General features: G+C 38.2%; 1 protein-coding gene across 2 annotated transcripts in view; it reads left to right on the top strand.

Annotated features, from left to right (window-relative positions):
• LOC306872603 (T-cell immunomodulatory protein-like) overlaps window positions 1-21285 on the top strand; it is a 151095-nt gene that overhangs the window by 69321 nt on the left and 60489 nt on the right. For both annotated transcript variants that reach the window (XM_079421227.1, XM_079421226.1), the window contains exon 10: window positions 8233-8375. In XM_079421227.1, the coding sequence (XP_079277353.1) occupies window positions 8233-8375 (143 nt within the window). The remainder of the gene's footprint in view (window positions 1-8232; window positions 8376-21285) is intronic.

Genomic DNA, 21285 nt, shown 5'->3' with positions numbered 1-21285 from the left:
GGACAACTTTTGTCATCAATTTCGCCTTTATTTAGTCAGTGAAGGTTTTTTTTTTCGATAAGCTAATCTGGCACCACTGCAGTAAGATACAGCACCTATTGTAGTTTATCAAACCTCATACGCTTCTGAAAGACATTTATGCTATGAACTGTACAGATTAGGGGTCTTACGATTCCCATTATAAACAAACCATATGGTTCACTGCCCACATCTCATGTCTAACCATGTCTCTGGAAATACTGTTCTTTGAATTTTGTTAAGAGTAATTATGGTAATTCTCTGCAGTAATGGCATTGAGGCGTCTTCTTTTGATTTAGTTATTTGTGATTTGTGTTAAAAGAAGTGGAAACATCATCGATACAAATGATTTTCACTAGAGCAGTGCTGGAACAGTTGAAATATTGAATATGTGTATCACTTGTTTTTTTAAGCATTACTCTGGACCATGAGAATGAGATACTGAATGTCTGTCGCCAGTGTCACAGTAATCACAGTAAATCGTTTACAGGAGTTGTTCGCTAACAAATGAAAAAGTCATCATTTACACGCCTTTGTCATTCCAAACCTGTATGAATTTCTTTCTTCTGTGTAACATTTTGAAAGATGTCTTTTGTGTTTTTGTCTCTACAATGAAAGTCAGTGGGGTTAGTGGTATTTGTTAATATATTTTTTATATTCTTTTGTGTGCCACGGAAAGAAAGTAAGTCATGCAGGTTTGGAACAACATGAAGAAAAAGAAAATGATGAAAGAATTTTTATTTTTGAGTGAGCTATCCCTTTAACATACACTACTGTTCAGAAGTTTGGGGTTTTATATATGTGACCCTGGACCACAAACCAGTCATAAGGGTACATTTGTTAAAGTTGAGATTTATACATCATCTGAAAGCTGAGTAAATAAGCTTTCCATTGGTGTATGGTTTGTTAGCATAGGACATAATTGGCCGAGATACAACTATTTGAAAATCTGGAAACTGAGGGTGCAAAACAATCTAAATATTGAGAAAATCGCCTTTAAAGTTGTCCAAATGAAGACCTTAGCAATGCATATTACTAATCAAAAATTAAGTTTTGATATATTGATAGTAGGAAATTTACAAAATATCTTCATGGAACATAATCTTTAATTAATGCCCTAGTGATTTTTGGCATTAAAGAAAAATCTATAATTTTGACCCATACAATGTATTTTTGGCTATTGCTACAAATATACCCCAGCGACTTAAGACTGGTTTTGTGGTCCAGGGTCACATATTAGTCTATTATGCACACCAAGGCTGTATTTATTTGATCAAAAATACAGTTAAAACTGTCATATTGAGAGAGGTGGACAGTAATGAAGTACATTTACTTGAGTATTGTACTTAAGTACACTTTTTGAGCATCTGTACTTTACTCGAGTCTTATTTTTTCTTATGACTTTAACTTCACTACATTTGAAAGACAAATATCTGAATATGTCTATTTCTGTCAAGGTCCTCAAGTAGAAATTCATTACTATGTAGCAGCTTTGAAAGTCAGTGAGTGAATTTTTTTTTTTTCTCTAAAACCTGACTTTTTTGACAGCCTATCAGTAATCACTCTTCTAGGGTTACATGAAGTGATTTAAGTAATATTTGACCCGCAGTATCTGTACTTTCACTCAAGTAATGGAGTTGTGTACTTTGTCTGCCTCCATATTGAGAAATATTACTATTGTTTAAAAATTGTTGTGCTGCTTAGTATTTTTGTGTAAAACATGACATTTTTTTCAGAAATTATGTATGTATTCTCCCATAAAGTGTCAAAATGGTACTAAAGACAGTTTTGTTTTGTTTTTTTTGCCCACCAATCCCCCCCTCAACTTGCCAGATCATCCACCAGTCCTTGCTACGGCTGTCATTATTTACAAATTAATCACTGCCTGCAGGTGACCTTCGGTTCTGGGCACTCTTGCAGGTGCACGTGTCTAGTCTTTTCTCTTCAGACATAAACACTGCATGCTGTAATAACAGCCTGTACCCTTCCCACCTTTCCTGCCATCAACACCTCTGATCTGACACGCCCGTCTCCTGATTCTTGTACCACATTTCACTACAAATTGTGCTTCTCTCCTCTAGGGAGGCTAATGAAGAGGCCGTCTGCTGTAGATTCTGTTTCACATGCAGGGAGGAATGGCATGCTTTCTTTCTTCCTTTTTTTCCCTCCCGGAGTGGCATAAAGATGGCAGTTCATTAGACGTCGCACTTTCATATAATCTGTCAGTGGCACCTATTGATGTAATGGCACCTCGTCTGGTGTCTTCCCGCCGGCGAGCTCTGATTTTAATTTCTTGGCCTAATGAAGCGTCGCAGCTGGGATGTGGGAGTGGTGGAAAGCGTAGCTCGGCTAAAAAAGGGACTTTTTGCGCTTTAGTAAACAAAGCCACAGGGATGGAGTCTTGGCAATGCAAACGTGATGATGTCTCCCCAACTGATATGAGGGAGGGAGGAAAATGGGCCATTTGTATTCTGTGCACAGCGTCTGCTCTATCTAAGATGTCCCATTACTTTTGCTAAGGAAAGGCTATCATGGCTTTCTGCATTAAAGAGATCATTCTCTCCCTCTTCCCCTCTCTGTCACTTTGGCAACAATGGCATTGTCTAATTTGTTGACATTTCGGCTGTTCGGTCGCATGGTGTTTGCTGGGCTCATGCAGTCATTTACACAAATGAAACACTTCAAAAGATGTAAGTGACTCATAACATGACAAACTGTCATGTGTCGTGAACAAGTATTGAGTAATAACCTATAAAGCTGAAGTAATTGCTGGCGCCTAGGTATCCCATCATCCTTAGTGTCTAGACGCTCATGGCGTTGCGGTGGCATTAATGCAGGTCTCTCCCAGCTGTGTTCAGCCAATAAACATCTTAAAGCAGGAAGCCAAATGAGAAATTAGCGTGTTTTCTATGGTAGTTGGTTAATTACAGAGTGTCTTGTTATCCTGGATGACACTGATTAGCTTCCGTCTCATTTCTGTTTGATTGGACTTGAGGGGTGTGGGTGTGTGTGTGTGAAGTGGGTCTGTGTGCTCCAGTTCGGGTTGATTGGGTTAATCAGTAGAGCAGCGGATAGCAGCCTCTTCCTTCTCATCTTCATTCTTTCTAATCGCTCCTCTCATCCATCACACACACTCTGAGATGCCAGCTGTAGTCTTAGACATGCAAAAGCGTCTTTTATAACGTGTCATGCCACGTGTTCACTTGGTCGGCCTCAGTGAACTGTCAGGTAGACGTTCTCCACAAACAGGATGATAAATGTGCAGAGTCTTTGTTAGGAAGGCCTGGCTGATTCTCAGATGAGCTCTCACATCCTTTTAAACAATGAGCGGCGTACACAGGCTCTCTAGGCACCTGCCAGAGGAGTAGCCAAAACCCTCCCCTGACCTGTCAGAGAGTCCAGGTCTGTGTAAAGTAGATGGTGGGAAAAAACTCTCTCGGTTTTATGGTGGCTTAAAGTATAAACCGTTTACTGGCCTTGAATTATTGATCTGTTCGCATTTCTCCAAAGGCTGCTGATAAGCAGGACATTTTGCCAGTCACATACTGTCAGGCTTATTTCTGCGTGAATTCTGCATGGTGCCTTTTACATCCGTCTCTGTATGACCCTGCCGGCCTCCTCCACTCATCCGTCACCATTAGAGATTGAGGGATGTCATCGCATGTGGCATAATGTGTGCTAGGCTTTCTTTAAAATGGTATAGGTCGACACTGCCAGGCTGGTTTGCCGCCAACAGTCTTCATTGGCCAGCAGCTAATGCCGCCAACACCTACTCTCAGCGGCAGCTGGTTCAGGTTATTTTTAAACTTTGGAAGGATGTTTTCAATGTAGATCAAACCTGCTCATATTCAGACTGTCTAGATGCCAAGTTTGGCACATGCAAGCAGTTCTCGCTTTCATCATAAAGCAGGTTATGTCTCACCATCTAATTCTCAATACCTTTACTGGCTAAATAATCTCTTAGTCTTTCATGTTTGCTATATTTTTCTCTTGCTTTTTCCTAATCTTCTGAAGGCCTGTTCACACCACAACGGATGTTCGGTGTGAAAATTTGGTGTGATAAACATTTTGAATGAACGGCTGTTAATGCGTCTGTTCGGACCGACAAACATTTGCATGCTACAGAGAGGTGTTGTAATCTCTTTTCTATCAAACTGCAAATGAAGCTGGCTAACCAATAAGATTCACATGCACAGAAACATTGCAGTTACATAAAACTGTGACTTGGAGGCACTCACGAATGGACCATTTTGCTGAGCGACAGTGAATAGCAGAGGAAAAATCTAAAGCAGCTCTGTTGTCTCTGTACTCTTGTATTTGGTGTTATTTGATAAATGGTACACAAAAATACAAAATTACAATAAAAATGGCTTTTGAAAAGCTGCGTGTACTGTAAATACTTAATTTCTTTTCCATAAGTGGGTGTCTGAAATGGAAAACTGTGCAGCGCTTTGCATACTTGGGTAAATCTGCCACTTGCTGTCAGAGATAGTTCATTCTTAAATTTGAAGGTTTGAAAACACTCATGTTCAGAATAGTAATGATCTCAAACATGCGTCAATTTGACTCTTAACTATCAGCTAGAAGGACTTGAGTACACCCATTCTGTGTTCACCACAATGTCAGCCCACAGCCTTGTGATTTCCATCTACCCTCCCTAATAAATCAATAAGACTTAGCATTAAACAGCAGTCAGCACTGATATAAGTCAATTTACACAAGCAGACACGGAGTGATGGAAGCCGATTGTAGATGGCCACAAGGGCAATGACTGTTTACATGATCATTTCTATGTTCAATGAATAGAGACTTCAATTCAGTGGAATTCAGCTGGGAGTTAAGGCCATTCTGTGTGAGTGGCTTCTTGAGAGAAAGAGATGTTTTGTTTTTGTATGTGAAGCTTTACTGTAGTTCTTAATATTAGAGAGGACTCTGAGATAGCTCACACACACAGAAACAGAACCGAATGTGTGCATACATTTTATAGTGTCTCAACATGTACCACCAGGTACACCCACTCAGAGTCGTTCATAAAGATCATTTGTTTTATTTCAGCTGGTATTGAGGTTCTCAACAATAATGGCCCTAGTTTAGAAATGGTTTGCCAAACATGTTCAATTTAAAACCCTGTCAGTATTTCTACTTAGTTATGATGAGCCATCAGTAACTGTGCCCATAAGCTGTCATAACATCTCATAACCTGTTTTAACAACCCATCAGTTAGAACTGCTGTCTTAGGACCTGTGGTGGGGCTTGAGGTCTGGCTCAGCAGTCCTATGGGAGGGAAGTGTTCCAGGAGCTTAAGAACCATTAAACATTCATTAACTGATTGAGTAAAAGAATGAAAGAAAGAAAATGAGAGAGAGAGAGAAATGAGAGTGAACGTACCTGAAGATGGGTTTATCTTGGTTGTCAATCATCCAGGTCATCATAGGATATCTGGCAGAATGAATTAATATATAACTAGATCATATTTCTAATTATTAACCCATATAAGATATAAAACACATAAGATGTTTTTTTTTTTTTTTTTTTCAAACTAGACATTTAACCATCACACATTGTGACATCATATAACTCACGGATGGTTGTGTGGTCGCCTCTCCACGCTCTACCACAATCATGGGATTTGATTCTAACAAACCTCAGATTTTCCTTTACTGAGGCAATATATTTTATATATATATATATATATATATATATATATATATATATATATATCTCTCTGAAAGCAATTGTTACATCTCTAATGTGGTTTACAGGTTAGTTATTTTTACATTTCATTATGGTTTACAACTCATCATAGCAAAAAAAAAAAAAAAACTACTATATCTTACCACTGCCTTTTCCACAATAGACCATGTCTATCCAATGAAGGGCATAGCCTTACAGTGGTTTAGTTCTTATCTTAATTGTTAGTGGGGTTCCTCAGGGGTCTATATTGAGTTCCCCTTTTTTTTTCTTTTTTTCCTCTTGGAAGTATTATTGGGCAACATAATATTACTTTTTATTTCTTTGCTGATAACTCTCAGCTATATTTGCCTTGGAAATCTGGTGACTCCAGCCTTCTCTGGACTGCTTCGAGGATAGTCTTGTTATCAAATAACTGTCTCTGCATAACTGTCTGCATAATAATGACAAAACTGAAATAATAATTTTGGTCCCCTGAAATCTAGATGTTGCCTGGTTAATTAGCTTGGTAATCATGTTCCTTCAATTTCGCTTCAGGTGAGAAATTTGGGTATCGTTCTTGAACTTTGAGTCAAACACATTAACTCAGTTGTTAAGAATAGTTAAGCTAACATTTTTATTTCCTCACAATTGTTGTGATTCTGTCTTGATTTTCGTAAATCTTCACTCTCACACCTTCAGATGTTCCAGGATGCTGCAAGGCTGTTAACATTGGCTAAAAAAATATGATCATATCACTCCAATTTTAGTCTCCCTTCTGGTTTCTGGTTTATTTTAGGATCCAGTTAAAGATGATGTTTGTATTTAAAGCCCTTAATGATCAAGCCCCATCATACTTTAAAGATCTTATCCTCCCTTACTTATCTAGAATATCTTTAAGATCTTCTGATAAAGCACTTCAGCATGTCCCACAATCTTGTCTCAAATTAATGGGCTGATACAACTTTTTTGGTTGCTGGCCTATAACCTATGGAATCAGCTACCTTGCACCTTGAAAGTTAGCTATAATTGAAAGTTAATTATTGATTTCTCTATTCTATGGATTAAAGCTAGTTGCAGTGTTGTGTCTCTAAGGTTTGAAGTAATCTCTAAGTTAGTTTTTGTAATCTCTAGCAGTTTAAACTTTATTTTATTTAAAGCTTATACTGCTAACTTTCTGAAGTTCGCTATTGATACGTCTTTAATGTTTAAAGGTTAGTTGTAACTGTTTGCCAGTTGTTAGTGTTGCTATATACCCTCTAGTGGTTTAATGTTAGTTATTGTTATGTTTGATAATCAGTATGTTACATCTCTAGCAGTTATAAGGTTAGTTATTTTCTCTAATATTTTGAAAGTTAATTATGTTTATGATGGTATATAGGGGAGTTATATCTTTAATTGTTTAGCTATTGTGATGCTTAAATTGTTTGTATGTGTTGTGATTGTTACTGTATATCTTTAACAGTCTGAACTGCATATCAAATATTTTAAACCACAGTTTAACAGAAATACTCCTAGATAACCTGTCAAGCGCTTAGTGGGAAATGGTGCTGCAATGTAAACAAACATTGCAGGACTCTCACATTTGCTCATAATGAGGAGGCTAGGCCTACAGTGCACACCATGACTCACGAGCTTGACTTCTATTTTTCTTTTCAGCGGAGATGAGACTAACATCAATTAGTTCTTGCTTTAGAGATATTACCAATATTAGCTTTAGACATATTATTTTGTACAAATGCAAAATAGTTTGTACAAATACACACTCTCTCTTTGCCTGATCCATGCATTGCTGATTCTGGCTGTGTACCGAGGGTCAGATAAAAATCTTATTAGCAGCCATTACAGAACGCTCTGCCTTCTTTCTCCTGCATTCTCTCTTTACCACTTTGTGTCCATCTCCCCTCTCCCTGCATATCTCTGGCAATCTCTCTCTCCCTCCCTCCTGTCTCTGTGCCTCCATCCCCATGGATGTAAACATGCAGAGATGCACCTGGCTCTCTGTTTTACATTCATGAGTGAGTAAAGCCTGTAGCATCTGCGCCTGTGCCTCCCCCACACACGTGCAAATGACCGAAACCAGAGAGCTTGAGAACTATAATGCTGCACTGTCTGGTGTGCTGCTTTGCTTTGGCTACATTCAGTCCAATATTTGATTTTTTATTTTTATTTGTGGGGGGGGGTGTTCACATGACCTGTTAACTTTGGCTCATATCAGACACTGGTCTGATCCCTATCCTTACAAATTCATCATCACATCATCAACTAATTTAATAATGTCATTTAGTCACTTTATAAAATCAGAAAAACTTTGTACAGTATTTCACAGTATTACACGTCTAATATGCAGTAATATTTATTTGAAACCATTAATTTTGTACTTTCTGTGTAATACTTCATATAGTTATTCATGTCAACTGCATTAAACTGTGTTGTGAATTTAGTTAACTTTTGAGGAATTATATTGCTTTTCCTTTTAGCAGTGATCTCTTGTACTGTATGTCAGCTCATGTAACTGAATTGTCTTCTGAATTGCTGTTCCAGTGGGTGCCAGTGCTGATGGACTTCAGGAGAAAGGATTCTGTGTGGGGATTTGTGTCTTCTTCAGACATCACCCTGCACTTAGGAGACTACAACTTGGATGGCTTTCCCGATGCCCTCGTCATTCTTCGTAACACCAGTGCTAGGTAAGTCAGCATCAGTGCTGGGTAGCCAAAATGTGTACTCAAGTACAAATAATGTTGTTTATTTATCCGTAATTACTCTAGTAGGAACAAAAGTCATGTTACAACTGATTATTTGAGTAAGAGGAAGAGAGCATCTAGTGAAATTACTGTTCAAATAATGAGTACTGTTTACATAGGATCTGATCAAAGTTCAGAATAAAGCACTGGTGGTGATAATGGTGAAATGGTGAAAAAAGTATAAGAATGGAGACATTGTGAAATGGTCACAATGGTCATCTAAAAATGTGAAGATTTATACACATCTTGGGTTTTGGATGGAGAGCTAAAATCGTTAAATCGTCTCTAAAATCAGTAGATTTGCACATCACCAGATTTACAAAAACAAAACATCTCAATCTGAAGAGTAAAAATACTTTCCTTGAATTGAGGACCTACTCTCAAGAAGTTTTTTTTTTTTCTTCACAAGTTATGAAGAGTATTTGTAGAGCATTACGACCCACTTCTCAAAGGCAGTGGCTTGTGTGTTAAAAAGTGAATGGCTGAGTCCACCTCTTTCCAGCTTTTTTAGCAAGAAAATAATTTTTTATCAATATTGAATCGCAAAGAAAGGAATTATGTTTTGACTTTGAAACGTAAAAACTGTGAAACTTTTAAATTAAATTTTTAAACCAAACAAGTCGTGCCTTAACATTTTTGCAAAGTATTTTACTTCCTAAGAAACAAACCAGGACTAAAACCCAACCTTTATTACTTTTCCTTTTATCCAAATAGGATCTTTTTGATACTGCCACAGTAGCTGTTTTTTCTCCTTCAAAGAATTTAAACCTTAAGTTGGAGGATTTCTTGGATGATCCTGATAAAACAAGACTTTGGGAGACTTTCTGCACTTCTGGGGCATTTTATGTTTTTCCTCTCCACTTATAATATTGCTCAGCATAGATGATATTATTCCACCCTCTTTCTGAGCATGCTGCATCCATGTTGATAAATTAGCTTATAGTTGTGACATCAATTTCTAAATTCAGTTTTTGCAGCTTTCTGTAAATGGACTGCGGAGATAATTTGCATGTTTTAGAGCATGTCTGTCATGCATCAAACATTAAAAAAAAAAAAAAAAAAAAGATTTTTATATATATCCTTCCATTGAACGGCTTAAAATAAAATAAATTTACATCACACATCATACATTCATTCTCTATTATGTTAACAGTGAATAAATGGCAGGGTAAAGGTTGGCTGAGTGTTGGCTAAGTGTTGCCGTCAACAAAGGCGAGGGAGCAGGTGCCTGTGAAGAGCCAGAAGCTTGTCACCCGTCTTCGATCTGGCCTGACCTGAGCGAGGACAGACAGGCCTGAAAGAGCAGCAGGAAGGGCATGGATAGATTAACAGCTCTCTGATTGAGATAAGATACTAGAGGCTCTGCCGCTGGCCTCCAGGTGACTATGAGAGATGCTCCAGATGCTTTTAGAACACAAAGACAACTTCACATCATACTGCAGGACAGGGGATTTGTGTCTGGACTCAGAGAATCTCACAGAGTTGCTTTAGCCACACACACAGAATCCTAGAAAAATGCTTTTCTTTTTTATGATCTGGTTCGTTGTGGTCTAGTCTATGGTCTTCATGCTTAATACATTAGGTTGACCTAATCTTTAAGTCAGTGAAGGCTTAACCTTCCCTTTGTGTCAAAAGGCTTTAGTGCTGCTATAGTCTCTTCTAATCACCCCACAGCCAATCTCATCATCAGCATTTCCACAGTAATCAGGCAACATGCATCCAGAGACCTCAGACATACACCAGTGTGTTCAAATCGGCCTATTGTCATTATCGTCGCCTCTAATGACTAAGATGCCAAGGAGAGTGATTTGATTCTCATCAGCCAGGAGCTCGATGTTAAAACCTCCTTTCCTCACAGATGGCCACTTTCTTATCTCATACCAATCTGTGCTTGGATAACTCTAAACACTCCCATGAAATTTCTCTAGTTTCTTTTTTCACACTCTTTGTGGAATCAAGAGTCGTGCTGCTTCGGTTTTTTTGCTATTCAAATAAATAACATATTCCATACTTCCGTTTTTTTTTTAAGATTTATTGAACAGTTTAGTGAAGAAATGTAGGATTTTGCATGTTCTGTAACTGTTGATTGTTGAATATAGGGGCCTAGTGGATGTCTGAAGCAGGCTATATTCATATGCTCATGAAGTCAGAATAAGCATGCTGATACCCATCAAACGCATGGGCATTTTGCAGTTTAGAAATGAGTGATGGATGTAGATATGTGTAATGTTGTGCCAGTTTCTTTCTTGTTTTTTTTTCTCCCCCAAATGCTTTCAAACATCCTCCAGCCCATGTTGTTAGCAAAGGTTGTCATGGTTTCTGAGGTGATAGTGTGTTGGAGTTGGTGAGTGTTTTTTTTTTAGCAAGCGAGTGGGTGGGTGAGAGAGTTTATCCAACCAGCCAGAAACATTTTCAAAGTCAAAACCATTTAAAATTGAAATGAGAGCTTCACACTTCTTTTAAATGAGCCATACATAGTCTTCAGCAGATTCAGTGAGTGTAAAGATTTATACTGATCTATATGTTTCTGAACTGTCAGTGGATTAAAACGTTTGCATTCAATTCTGTGTTTCACCTTATTGGCTCTTCAAGGGTTCTCTCCATCCTCTTCAGCTTCAGTCCGCATCATCAGCCTCTCTCTCCACTTCTCATCGGACTTCTGACACTTAAGTCTCTCTACTCTCTCTGTCATATCCTATCTAGGCAATATAAGATAAAGGGATGTTATTAGCAGAGAGGTGTAGGTGTAGATGCTATTTTTAACTTCTGTTGTGCCCTCTCTTACCAATCTGAATGTTTCCAAGTTAGTCTGAAATTGTAGATTTTAAATCGTAATCAGGTGCATGAACTCTTAAAAATAAAGGTGCTTCACTGCGATGCCATTGAAGAACCATTTTTGGTTCCACAAAGAACCAACCATTCAGTCAAAGGTTCTTTAAAGAGCCACCTTTTTCTTACCTTTTTATAACCTGAAGAACCTTCTTTTGCCTCAAAAAAACTTTTTTGAAACAGAAAGGTTCTTTATGGAACCATTTAGACAAATTTAGACAAAAAAGGTTCTTCTATGGCATCGTGAAGCACCTTTGTTTTCAAGAGTGTGGGTGAAAAGGAAATTTTAGCAGCTGTTACTTTATTTCTAAATCATAAGTATTAATTTTGAAAGTTGCAGTTTGTTTGAGGTTGGACCATATCCTAAATGTGGTTTCTTTTTTGCACAGTCTTGCAGAACTACCAGTGGTATTTTATGCCTAATTCACTAAAGCACAGTCTTTAAGGGATTGTTCACCCAAAAATGAAAATTGTCATCATTTACAGGTACATCGCAAAAAATTAGAATATCGTGAAAAAGGTAAATATTTTTTGTCACTCATTTCAGAAAGTGAAACCCATATATTATATAGATTCATTACACACAGCGTGAAATATTTCAAGCCTTTATTTCTTGAAATTTTGACGATTATGGCTTACAGATAATGAAAACCCAAAATTCAGTGTCTCAGAAAATTTGAATATTACATAAGATCAATAAAAAACAGAAATGTCAGGCTTCTGAAAAGTATGTTCATTTCTATGCACTCAATACTTGGTTGGGCCTCCTTTTGCATGAATTACTGCATCAATGCGACGTGGCATGGAGGCAATCAGCCTGTGGCACTGCTGAGGTGGTATGGAAGCCCAGGTTGCTTTGATAGCGGCCTTCAGGTCATCTGCATTGTTGGGTCTGGTGTCTCTCATCTTCCTCTTGACAATACCCCATAGATTCTCTATGGGGTTCAGGTCAAGCGAGTTTGCAGGCCAATCAAGCACAGTAACACCATGGTCATTGAACTAGCTTTTGGTACCTTTGGCAGTGTGGGCAGGTGCCAAGTCCTGCTGGAAAATGAAATCAGCATCTCCATAAAGCTTGTCAGTAGAAGGAAACATGAAGTGCTCTAAAATTTCCTGGTAGATGGCTTCGTTGTCTGCGGACTTCAGAAAACACAGTGGACCAACACCAGCAGATGGCATGGCAGCCCAAATCATCACTGACTGTGGAAACTTCACACTGGACTTCAAGCAACATGGATTCTGTGCCTCTCCACTCTTCCTCCAGACTCTGGGACCTTGATTTCCAAATGAAATGCAAAATTTACTTTTATCTGAAAAGAGGACTTTGAACCACTGAGCAACAGTCCAGTTCTTTTTCTCCACAGCCCAGGTAAGACTCTTCTGACGTTGTCTCTGGTTCAGAAGTGGCTTTTTAGCCCTTTTCCTGAAGACGTCTGAGCGTGGTGACTCTTGATGCACTCCAGCTTCAGTCCACTCCTTGTGAAGCTCTCCCAAGTGTTTGAATCAGCTTTGCTTGACAGTATTCTCAAGCTTGCAGTCATCCCTGTTGCTTGTGCACCTTTTCCTACCCAATTTCTTCCTTCAGTCAACTTTGCATTTAATATGCTTTGATACAGCACTCTGTAAACAGCCACACCTTTCAGTAAAGACCCTCAGTGACTTACCCTCTTTGTGGAGGGTGTCAATGTTCGTCTTCTGGATCATTGCCAAGTCAGCAGTCTTCCCCATTATTGTGGTTTCAAAGAACAAGAGATACCCGGAATTTATACTGTAGGGACGGTCATTAATTGAAACTCAAATGTAAATATTCTAATATTTTGAGATACTGATTTTTGACTTTCATGAGCTGTAAGCTCTAATCATCAAAATTAAAACAAAAAAACTTTTGAAATGTTTTACTTTTACATGTAATGAATCTAAAATATATGAATGTTTCACTATTTGAAATAAGTTACAAGAAAAACTTTTTCACGATATTAAACTTTTTTGAGATGTACCTGTACTCACACTCATGAGTCATGTCATTCTAAACCTTTTTCTTTTGGTGAACAAAAAGGAGATATTTAAAAAATAATTAAATACAATTTTGTCTGTAAAATTGAAGTCAGTGGAACTGACTGTCATTGTTTGGATTTGGTAAAACTGTTATTATACCACTGAGAAAATACGTCATAGCAATTTGGAATGGCAGGAGGGTAGGAGAGTAAATTATGACAGAATTTTCATTTTTTTTGCTGAACTTTTCCTTAAAATCCTCTTTTGCTACTGTATTGTGATGTATTTCTGAGTGAAACGGGGTATAAAACACTTTTTTTTATTATTATTTTGTCCATCAGGAATTGACTTGATTGCGAAAATTAGACTAGGTTGACGTCAGCAGAACTGATGAATCATCCACATTAGGAGAATAAACCTGCACTGAGAAAGTAAATGGGATCAATTTTCATTTAAAGTCAACCTCAAATCGCGCACACACACAAAGACTGCAGTATTTAGACTGTTAGATGCCCCCATCTATAGCACATGGTTTTGTGAGGATACACCAGGGACTTACTGCTGAAATGGTAGTATTTGGGGGTGGAGTCAGGCCTTGGTCCATCACTGACTACGTAAGTCCAGCCCACATGCTGACACTGACGTGGAGATGCTCAGGAGGAGTCACTGTATGTTTCTCTCACTGACGATCATCTGTACCTCTGACACACACATCCCCATTTTATCCTTCACTGTTTATATATAAAGATCGTTTTGTGTTAGCGTAAGTCAATGTGTGTGTCACTTTCTGAGAAAATGTGGGCAAGGAAAAGTACAGTGTCTTTTTCAGCTGAAACGACGTCAACATTTTGAGAGATTTAGAAATTGCTTTATAGCTTTATACTTCACCGATCTGTCTCTTTCTCCACTTTGAAACTAGATATACACCAGAGACAGTGCAGAGGAGACGGACCACTCATAGAATAATGATGGGAGAAATCATGCTGCTCAACTTTTGTGTTTTAGTTAAAAGAGCCCAACACCTTCTTGATATAATTTGATGTCCTTCAAGCAAATGTGTACATTAACTGGATCAACCTGAGGGAAGAAAAAATAAGTTTTTGTTTGTTTTTAAGCATAAGAGTGCTTTGAAGTTTTTCAGTATCTAATTGTTGAGGCTTATTGAAGCTGCTAACGTTATCCAGAAAGTGAGTTTCTGCATTTATACTCCAAGACTGCTCAGATCTACATGTTTTTTGACATGATATTCTGCCTGCCTGTCTACTGTATATTCACTGACAAAACTATGTATACATTAATATCTTGGCAAGGCAAGCATTTTAACTGCAAATTGCATTTAACATCAAGTGAAGACACTGAGCAGCTGCCCCTCAATCTTCTGTCCTGAATTGAGTGTCAAAGTACCAGTACTTTACATCACAAATTGCTGCTTTGAAATACATTTACACATAATCTTGACTAACAGTGTTGAAGATTTCAGTCTTTGTCCATTCAAGTAAGAGCTGTATGTGTACGGCATGTATCAGCTACATAGAAAATAGCTGCCTGAGGGCATATCTGCAGTGTGAATGGACCTAAAGCGACATTGCTACACACAGAACTGATTCTTTGGCACGCTTTCACATAATTTGCACACATTTACTATGGATGTTTAACAGTGTGACTAGGCACGACTACAGCGCTTCAAGAGAACAAAGTGTGCATTCTCTTTCCTGTCATTTTCTTCCACCTACTCTGCTGCTTCTGTGTCCTTCTCCAGCTTTGTTTTCAATCGCTGCTGTTTGCATGCTGAATTCACCCTTGGTCTGATTCAGATAGAGAGAGAGAACAGCTAAGCAAGCACACTTTTCAATCTTCTCTTTATCAGCAGATTACATGTCAAATACCTGGCCCATCTCCTACACACTCCCTTCCTTTCCCATTCATCTCTCCTCCACTCTGGTGTCTTGCCCAAGTGCTTGTTTGGCTTCAGATGAAATGAAGAGCGGCAGAAGAGCTTGGTCATCAGCCCTCTGACTCACCAGTAAAATTGCTTTAAGAGGGCTAAGAAGAGTACTCGCTTTGTTCATCTTCACACAGCTCTGCTCACATTGATTTTTTTGTTCACTTCTGGCCATATAAATAATACACAATCACAGCATCTCGATCTCATTAGATCACACATTCTGCAGTACGAACACATTGATCAGAATCCGTTAGCTTTTCCATGAATCCAAAGCTTCAGATCTCATCATTAGCGGCAGTGTGATCTTGTCCCTCTGATACAGCTTAAAGAAGTTGTGTAATTTTCCACTCAAGCATTCTCCACTGATCCAGAGATTAACAGTTGTGGATGCCTCAAAAGCGAGAGAGTGACCTCTGTCCTCAGAGCTGAGGGTGAGATTATGTAGACAGCAGTGGGACTGCTCCATCGCCCCTCATTTTCATGTGTCAGGCGAGGACGTTGTTTAGCCTGATAAAACATCTGGACACAATGTTGTTCTCTGGAACACATCCAGCATGTCAGGAACTTCCTAATGGTCACATTCAAGTTCAGCTCAAGTGATTCCCATTTACTGTGTAAATAGTGTATTTATGTATGGTTTGCTTCTTAATACAAAGAATGGTTTTTGCTCTTATTTGTTCTTTACGCATTAAATATGAGTATTATCAGTAGAATCTCTTTCAAACTGTTTCAGCAAGGATTCATTAAATTATCAATAAATTATCAATAAATTAAGTAGCAGTAAAGACTTTTGTGCAATGTTATAATGTTAAATATTATATGATACATTTCAAAAGTCTGAATTCAATTAGTTGTTCTCAAACAAGTTATTCAATTAGTTATTCTCAATCTCAACTAAAACGTTTTTTTGGCCATACTTACAGGACAAAACTAAAGTTCATCTTAGCTTTAGGAAGCACTTAAAGGGATAGTTCACCCAAAAATGAAAATTTTGTCATCGATTATGTCTTTCCAAACTTGTAAGACCTTCATTCAACTTCAAAACACAAATTAAGATATTTTTGATTAAACCTGAGAGCTTTTGAACGAAATTTGAACGAAATGAGGGTGAGTAATGTTCATTTTTGGGTGAACTAACAATTTAATATAAAAAGGAACAGTAAAAAATTTGTCTCATAAGCTTATATTATGTTAGCTGCATTGCTTTTTTTGTTGACTGTACTATCTATAATTTATAGAACTGTATTCAAGTAAATGCGGATCAGATAATTAAAATGTTTGGATTTCTGTTAATTCATTTCATTCATTATTTATTGATTGCATTCATGTTTGTTAGTCTCTCTCCGTCAGTCTTTTTAAGCAGTACAGATCTCAACGTAGAGCTTCACTCTGCTCCTGGCACACAGTTAACCATCCTCCGGAAATGAAGTGGCTGCTAGCTGTAATTAAATCAACTTTCCTCTGTCTCTGCAAAGAGAGACACACATTAGACAACAACTCATGAGAATAAAGAATGATTATGGAGAAAAGATAAGGGCAGAGAAAAGGAGTTTGTTTGTACATGAAATCAAAAACAAATTTGGAAATGTACACAGAGACAAGTATGTTAACGCAGTGTGTTATGTCCCTATACATGTGACTGTGTCCATGTGTTGGTTTGTGTGTTGAGATACAAGAAAGGAAAATAAACTACATTACTATTGCTGCATGCTGGAGTCTCTGGCTTCAGCCGTATATGATTGAGTTTGCTTAAGGCTACTCCTGTTCCTCACTTCATTCCGTCAAATACGCCAAACTCCTCCACTGCCTGCCAGCAGCCCCTCCTTTACTCACAAGAGGGCCATTATACGGGGTGTTTCCCAGTTCCTTCTCACTCCTCTTCTCTCTTGATCTATTACTAACTCTCTCTTTCTCTCCTGTCACTGTGCTTTGTACATCAAAGTCTTTCTCCCGCCATGCAAATGACCCACTTGATAGGACCGCCGCTACGCCGTGGGCTAATGGTCCCACCCCCTCCCCATTCCTGCCCATTTAGGCTGAAAATTAATTAAGGTTCTGCATCAGCAGCCTCGGGATGCCCACCAGAGCTTGTCAGGGAAGAGGAATAACCGTTGATCTACAGTACAGATATTTGGATGGGCGTAAGGTATTGCGCGCTCATTCCAAAGTACGTAAACTCATTTTGGTTTTATTTTATAGATTTTTTTGAAATGGTAATAGGCTGTGTCCCACCAATGTAGCTAGACATCCCCTCCCGTTAAGACCGAATTAATTTTAATGTAAAGGACACCATTGAAAAAACAAATTTATTTTCATTTGTCAATTCAAATTAAATCAGCAGAGGAAAGCACAGCTAAACAGCCGGAGGGCCGTACTGAAAATCTATTTGTCATGTACGTGAGGCTGTAGCCAGGCCTTTGCTCGTCACTCTTCCCTACCCACCACCAGAGCTTGCCAAGAACATTTATCTGGTGATTAGAGTGGACTTGATCCAGATGTTACAATTATGAAGTGCTGGATCACATTTTTTCCGACATCTTTCTGACATCTCCATCAAGGATCTTTTCATGGCGGTTCAGATGCAGAGGAGCTCTGTAATGAGATGTGTGGTGGTGCATACAGGTGGAGTGTAGAGGTATGAGCTGATCTGTAGTCAGGCAGCAGGTGGATGCCTATCTTGTGGGCCAGCAGGTGTGTTCTGGTTTAGCAGAGCTCCTGAGAGACTTTATCATGCTTTCTCTCGCTCTATTTCTCTCCCTGTGTTTCTGAACTGCTCTAATCACCTCTCTGCTTCGGTGAGCCTCTCTCCTATTCCTCACCTCTATGTCTCTTCTGACCTGCACTGCAAAGCACCGTTCAACTTTCACAGATGTAGAAGTGTAGTGGTCTGTTTCTGAGCAGACTCCACCACCAGTGTATGTGTTGACACGTTTGATTTTTATTTTAGAGCTTCCACCTCCTTTTCAATCACTTTTCATGTTGGAGTCATGGTCACGGCCCTTTCAAGGGAAGTTAGTTCATCTGGCAGCCATCTTCTAGTCATGAAGGAACAACTTCTGTTTACTTTTTAAAGGGGTCATGAACTGCCTTTATTATTTTGTACTGTTCTCTGAGGTTTACTTTTTAAAGGGGTCATGAACTGCCTTTTTTATTTTGTACTGTTCTCTGAGGTCCACTTGCAATGTTATCAAGATTTTTACATCCAAAAACATCATAATTTAGAAGTAATAGGCTAGTTTCTCCACCCTCATCAGAACGCTCTATTTGAATAGGCGTGGCAGACTGTAGGCTCGAAAGTAAACGCCCACTGGTGTGATTGGCAAACATGTTTGATATCCTACATGTACATCCTTCATAGATGAATGCTGCTGTGATTTAGGTTAAAAACGCATTAATACTCAGTGCATATCAAAGGATCTGTAATAACAGACAAAGCAATAGTGACCACATAATAAAAACATTTATTCACACTTGTGTGTTGTGACATTACTGTCAGATCCTATATAGTCGGCACAGCATCGTCTTTTAGTTTCAGTCTTTGTTTGTAAACGAATTGTAGGTAAAATGAAGTGAACAAAGGACCAAGTTCTTACTGATGCGATCTGCAACTTCATTTAAAAAGTTCTTACTGATGCGATTTGAAACTTCATTTAAAAAGTTCTTACTGATGCGATCTGAAACTTCATTTAAAAAGTTCATCCACTCTTTCCTAACGTTGGTATCAGAAGGAAGGCAACGCAAACACTGTTTTTCCTCAGTTTGGCACTGCACAGCATTTTGTTGTCTTTGTTGTCTCGTTTGGTTTCTGTGTAGACCTGCATTTGCCTCTTGTCATTTACCTACTATGTGCACAAATCAGTGGGCAGAGCTAAACAGGCAGTGATGTTGAAGCAGACATTGATCATCTTCTGCAGAGGCAATGTTTAGCCGCACTATTACATCATAGAGTGGCACATTCCACAACCAGTCATTTTGGCAGAGTGGCTTCAATATAAGCTGTTTTTAGAGTTCTGAAACTTGCAGGATTTTTTTAATAGTACAATGACCTCAAAAGGGAATTTAGATTTCTCAGCTCATGGCCCCTTTAAAGGACCGAAAACTATTCATCAAGAGTATGTTTCAAGTAATATACACTGTAAAAAATTACCATGATTTTAACTGTAAAAAAACTATGAAAATGCTACAGTAAAAACCTGTTAAATTGTTAACGGTAAGTTCCTGTAAAATTTACAGGGAAAAAATGTAAACTGGCGTTCCCAGAATGTCCCTGTTGCATTTAAAAAAAAAAATTTTTTTTAAACTGTTTCTTCTTAGTTTTTTTCTTAACAGTTATGTTCATTAGGGTTGTATGTTACATATAATGTTGTTAAATGAATGTTTATTGCATATTTCAGTTTAATGAGTCTCACCATGATGGTGTTTAGTGCTTGTGTGAATGACACACTGTCCACCTTCTATATATGTTATTATTTTTAAAGCTGCTTGTGATGGGCTTTGGTTCATCGTGACTTTCTCATCACCACCTGCATTTGGTGGTTATCACTGTATTTCAAAGGTACAAAACAGATTTCAGTACTTTAATAGGTTGGTATATTAACATTATATCAGTTAATGAAATTACGGTATTTAACTGTAAATTTAAGTTAAAACCGTAAAACCTAAAATGTTGTTACCGTATTTTTTACGGTAGAATTCCGGCAACCACAGCCATTTTTTTACCGTAATATTTGCGGACTGTTTTTTACACTGTATGAAATCAGCAATAAAACTTTAGAACTTATCTAGAAATAAAAGTTTCAAAAGGGAGTTTTTACAGTGACACAATTGAAAAATCATTTGGAATTTCCAAAAAGACCCTTTTAGTTGAACAGTTTTTTTAAATATATTTTTTTTCCTTGGCGTGAAGAACATTTTAGTAATCTAACAAACTCTTTTCCACTACAAAGAACCTCTGGTGCATTCAAAAATTTCCATGGATGTTAAAGGTTCTTTACAGAAAGCTTTTTAAGTAAGAGTGTTGGTCCAGCTAATGCACATGCATGTTTAAAAAGGTGACCTAATATGCCCCCTTTGACAAGAAGTAAAATAAGTCTCTGATATCCCCACACTGCATATGTGAAGTTTTAGACATGTAATTTTTTATAGCTTGTTAAAATTTTAGGGTACGAGCCAAAACACACTTTTGTGTTTGTCCCTTTAAATGCAAATGAGCTGGTTCTCCCAGCCCCCTTTTCATAAGTGGGCGGAACTTCAAGAGCTCAAGTTCCTGCATACAAATAAACATTCCACTATTAGTACAAGCCTCTTATCTTTACAGAAAACGTACTCGATTTAAAAGTAAATCATCTGATTGTACTGTGCATAATAAATTTGCGTTTATGAATTACACAGACGAGGAGCACGACGTGATTAAAAATAACGACATAGCTGGTCTCATGGTGCCATCGCATGCCATTACAAACTTTATAACTTTTGATTATGAGCTCGGCAAATTCAAGCAGTCGACTTCATTGATCCCTAAACATTATAGAGGGCTTTACTAATTTTTTTTTTCCCATGACATTTCCTTTGAAAATTAAATTTAACCTCAGCGGCTCAGATGGAGGGAGTCTATGGAGACTCCTATGTTCATTGGTGCATCTCAGTAATGCCTCTTTGGTGCTGACATTGTATCTCCTGCAGCTACAGCAAGAAAACAGTAATGACGGACTGCTGCTTCTCTCTCACGCCGGTTTCACACTGCAAGCGTAAGCAGGGCGCACGCAGCGCGCAAGCAGGACGGTAGCAGAGCAGAAGCAGCGCGTATCCATTTTGCATTCACACCGGCAACGTTTGCAGCGCGCACCTGAACCGCGGATTTTGTACAGATTTCTCAATAATGGGTAATAAGTTAGCTTTGTTTTATTTCTATTTAAAATACATTACAGATGGAAAACTGTATTTATTTTTTTTATAAATTACGAAATATAAGTTTGTTTTCAACTTTCTTTTATGCTTTGTTTGCGTGTAGTGAGAGTTGTTGACAGAAGGAAGGCAATCGCGCTATATATGTTGTTAAGAAGACTACGAAAAAGGATGAGACGC

The sequence above is a fragment of the Barbus barbus genome, assembly GCF_936440315.1.
Source record: "Barbus barbus genome assembly, chromosome: 1".
NCBI lineage: Eukaryota > Metazoa > Chordata > Actinopteri > Cypriniformes > Cyprinidae > Barbus > Barbus barbus.
The sequence above is the reverse complement of the archived record's forward strand: the minus strand, read 5'-3'. Positions and strand labels throughout refer to the sequence as shown.